We start from the raw sequence: 4,582 nt of genomic DNA, 5'->3' as shown, positions 1-4,582 counted from the left end.
TACGTGACATATTTTACTTAAAAAATTATATTTATAAAAAAATTGAGACATTTTTTATCTGTACCGAATTTATGAAAATTAAAATGAAAATAAGATCACATGAAATATCATACATAGCTTCAGAATAAGTTTTTTTTTTTTTGGGAAAAAAATTAACTTTGGCACTAAAATGGAATGGGAGTGGGGTCAGCCAGTAAGTAGGTGAATTTGGCTCTTGTAGTCTGGCCCCAAAAGCTGCACTTTTCCTTTTCATAACCTCTTTCCCAAACCAAGACTAACCAAATTTTCACAAACAATCAAACATCACAACCAAGTCTTCCATCACCATTCTCATCAAGAGGATACAGCTCAGATCAAAGTAATAATATTTTATTTCCTGAAAATCAATGGTGGACAAGAATCCAAAAGCCACTGTTGAAACAGCTCATCTTTCACACTGTCTGATCTTCGACCACGACCATATCTATTTTATTTATCAAAACTATCCATATCTACACCGCTGAGACATTAAATTCTAAGTCTGAATATACCAGTCCTCCAAAACTACACATTACTTATTTCTAACCCAAGAAGAGAAAAGAACGGCTCTACGTTTCTCTCGTCTGCTTCTTCTTTTACATGTATTTCCGCTACTGTCTTCTCTGTAATATTCTTTTTCATGCCTTCAATCATTTAAGTGGCTTATCAGTACCCAGACAATACAGGAAGGAGCAGAACTGGGTCTGCTGATTTGAAAAGAACAAGGTCTCTGGAGGATACAGATACGATCAGCAACTCAGAGAGAAAGTTAAGAAGACAAAAGTCAAATTCTTTTTTCCTTTGATGAAGGCGTAGAAATGGGTTTTCCTTTATCTGTTTGTTTTAACTGAGTAAAAAGAGGGAAGTTCAAATTCAGATACAAAAACAAACATGGGTTTCTTCTCCTCTTACTCCCTTGTCGCTGTCTTGTTTGCACTGGCAACTCTACAACATATATGCGGAAATACCGAGTTAAGAGCTTTAATGGAGCTCAAGTCCGCTTTAGACCCAACAAAAAAGTCCTTGAACTCGTGGACTAGCGATGGGGACCCCTGCAGCGGCACATTCGAAGGGGTTGCTTGCAATGAGCACCAGAAAGTCGCCAACATTTCGCTGCAGGGAAAGGGTCTTTCTGGCTCCTTGTCACCGGCCGTGGCAGAGCTTAAATGCTTGTCAGGCCTTTACTTGCATTACAACTCGCTGTCTGGAGTGATACCAAAAGAATTAGCAAATTTGACGGAGTTGTCTGATCTTTATCTCAATGTGAATAATCTTTCTGGGAGCATACCTCCTGAGGTCGGGGGCATGGCTAGTCTCCAAGGTTAGTAGTTGATGTTAAAGACGAAAATTTTACTTCCTTTGAAGGATACGTCTCTGTTTGGGTGGCTTGCTTCTTTTCTCGTGTGTGCTATTTTTCTTGCCCTCCCCATTCCGTTCTCCTCCTCTTCTTCACTAATGAAAATATTGAAAGAAAAATCCTGCTTGTAATCTGGCTTTCTGTTCTTTAATTTTGGTGGATAATTTCTCAGGTTAAGCAAATGAATGTGATCTAAGCATGAAATGAAAATGCCTTTTTTTCTTCTTCTTCTTTCTTTACTCGATAGTTTCTTAGAAATTTGGATTGGTTGTTCGTGTTGCTCCAGATTTTTGCGCATTTTGGATTTAGCTCTATTTAATTGGATTTTCTTTGTTTTGTAGTTTTAGAGCTATGTTGTAACCAGCTAACAGGTCGCATACCTAAAGAGATGGGGTCCTTGAAGAGGCTAAACGTTCTTGCATTGCAATATAACAGACTCACTGATCAAATTCCAGCCAGCTTAGGGAACTTAGGGTTGATGAGAAGGCTTGATTTAGGTTTTAATAGCTTGTTCGGTCCAATTCCTCCAGGATTAGCTAATGCTCCTCAATTGCAAGAGCTAGATGTCCGCAACAATTCTCTTTCAGGAATGGTTCCTTCTGGTAGGTTTCTTTTTCTCTTCTCTTCCACCTCGACTATCTTTTTAGACATTTTTCTCCTGTTATTTTTGGGTGGATATTGTTCACCACACTGATTAGTTTTTCCCAATTGAAAATAAAGCTTTGCAGAGACTAAAAGGAGGGTTTCAGTTTGAGAACAACAAAGATTTATGTGGAGTTGGGTTTCAGAAACTGAGAGCTTGCACGCCATTTGACAATATAAACATCAACCAAGTTGTTCCCCAGGGACAAATTACAAGTAATACAACAGATTATACCCCTGCTTCTGCAGTTATTGATGCACCCTGCAACCAATCCAGCTGTTCAAGTTCGTCAAAATTTCCACAAGTTGCGATTGCTGCTGGGGTTATAACAGCCACCGTTATCTTGGCAGGCGGTGGATTTCTAATTACTTTATTTTTTCGCCGCAAAAAGCAGAAGATTGGAAATACATCCGAGTCTTCTGTTGGACAGCTGTGCAGCAGTGACCTGGCTACTAAGTTCCATAGAGGTGGTGCTTCTTCACTTGTGAGTCTGGAGTACTCTAGTGGGTGGGATCCATTTGGTGTTTGTCGAAATGGTATTGAAGTTTTTGCAGATAGTCTAAACAACTTTAGATTCAACCTGGAGGAGATTGAATCTGCAACGCGGTGCTTCTCTGAGGTGAATTTATTGGGAAAGAGCAGCTTCTCATCTGTTTACAAAGGAATACTTAGGGATGGTTCACTTGTAGCAGTTAGGAGCATTAACATAACAAATTGTAAATCTGAAGAAGATGAATTTGTCAAGGGCTTGAACTTACTGACATCTCTGAGACATGAGAACCTTGTTAGACTACGGGGATTTTGCTGTTCCAGGGGCAGGGGTGAATGCTTTCTCATCTATGATTTTGCTCCTAAGGAAGACTTGTCAAAATATCTTGATATTGAAGATGGAAGCAATCATGTTCTCGACTGGTCCACAAGGGCTTCCATTATCAATGGCATTGCAAATGGTCAGTTCTATCTCCAAACTGTCTTTCCTTGTCGTTGCTTCTTTGGTTTTTGCATTTACTTCGGTTTTAATTCTGAAAATTTTTAATTCAAAGAATGATACATTGCAAACAGGACAAAAACCGTTGTGTTTCTGTCACTGTATTTGATATTGTCCGCTTGCATTCAATAGGTATTAAATATTTGCACAGCAGGGAAGCAAACAAACCTGCCATAGTCCACCGTCGCATATCTGCAGAGAAAGTTCTCCTTGATCAACAATTCACCCCAATGATTGCAGATTCCGGCCTTCCCAAGCTTCTAGCAGATGACATCGTCTTCTCAGCCCTTAAAATAAGTGCTGCCATGGGATACCTTGTTCCAGAGTATGTAACTACTGGGCATTTTACAGAAAAGAGTGACATATATGCATTTGGAGTGATCATCCTCCAAATCCTCTCTGGCAAACAGATGCTTACCAATCCAATGCTCGTGGCAGCTTCATCTTGCAGATATGAAGATTTTATTGACACCAATCTTAAAGGAAACTTCTCCGAGTCAGAAGTGGCTAAGCTGGCAAAAATTGCACTTGCTTGCACACAAGAGCTTCCCGAGCACAGACCGAGCATGGAGGCAGTGATCCAAGAGCTGAACAAAAGCGATGATGGTTCTTGATTACATATTCTCTTTTTGGAATATTAATGACCCAAAAGGAGGGAAGGAGACTGGACACCTCACTAAACTGCACAAAATGGTCAAGCTATTATTATGCTTGTGCCTTCAAGGGAAGCACGGCTTACAGCAAATATCAGAAGATGGTTGCCTTTTGTAAAATTGAGTCAGATTACAAGCAAGTCCTTTGATTTTATCTTGACAAGCTTTTTCCTAAAGCCTTACAAGAGGTTGTGACCACCTCTTGTAATATATCTGGAAAAGAAAAAAAAAAGGCTTTCTATTCGTCCTCTCTTGAAATAGTTTGATTACATGACTCTCATCTTAGTACACTATCCATAAATTCAAACATGAGCTGCAGCATTTTGCAATGCTTATTCAATATGGAGGAGGTAGTAAATGAGATGGTTTTCCAAACGCTTCTCGTGAATTGTTAACGTGGCGGTAGGGAAGTCCTCGCCAAATGCTTCACAATGACAATAAAAGCTCACTCCATAACTGTGGGCGGCATTCAAGAGGGCTGTAAGGGACCCATCCTTGGAGTACCAATTATCTCCCTGCCCACCCCAAGATGATTGGCCTGCAGTTCCAACTTCCCCATAACCTAGATAAACGTTCTTTGCGGGAAAATATTGCACTAAAAGAAAATTCCGACTATAAACTAAAAGCTTCAGACTCCAATGCAGAGCAGTTTATGGAAGCCGACAAAAATTTGCACCTGCTAGGACCAATCCACAACAGTGGTGGTTGCTACAAGGTCCGCCAACCAAGAATCAATCAAAGGTGCTGCAACCATCCAGATCTTAGCAAATAACAACTTAAACGTAAGGAAATCACATCTGAATCAATCAGAAGGATCATAAACAAAGAAGCATCTGATTGCCAGCCTCAAAAGCTAGGAGGTAAGATGCAGATATCTATGAGCAACAAAGGCTTAGATAACTAATTTGTCTCATCAGATGGAA

General features: G+C 39.9%; 1 protein-coding gene across 1 annotated transcript; it reads left to right on the top strand.

The window, feature by feature from the left end:
- Nucleotides 1-303: 303 nt before the first annotated feature.
- Nucleotides 304-4,001, top strand: LOC110609488 (probable leucine-rich repeat receptor-like protein kinase At5g63930). Its single transcript, XM_021749079.2, has 4 exons — nucleotides 304-1,339; nucleotides 1,717-1,977; nucleotides 2,096-2,968; nucleotides 3,139-4,001. Exons 1-4 carry the CDS (start codon nucleotides 910-912, stop codon nucleotides 3,618-3,620), a joined length of 2,046 nt encoding a protein of 681 aa, XP_021604771.2. The 5' UTR covers nucleotides 304-909; the 3' UTR covers nucleotides 3,621-4,001.
- The last annotated feature ends 581 nt before the right edge of the window (nucleotides 4,002-4,582 follow it).

This window comes from Manihot esculenta, chromosome 2 (genome assembly GCF_001659605.2).
Source record: "Manihot esculenta cultivar AM560-2 chromosome 2, M.esculenta_v8, whole genome shotgun sequence".
Taxonomy (NCBI): domain Eukaryota; kingdom Viridiplantae; phylum Streptophyta; class Magnoliopsida; order Malpighiales; family Euphorbiaceae; genus Manihot; species Manihot esculenta.
The sequence above is the reverse complement of the archived record's forward strand: the minus strand, read 5'-3'. Positions and strand labels throughout refer to the sequence as shown.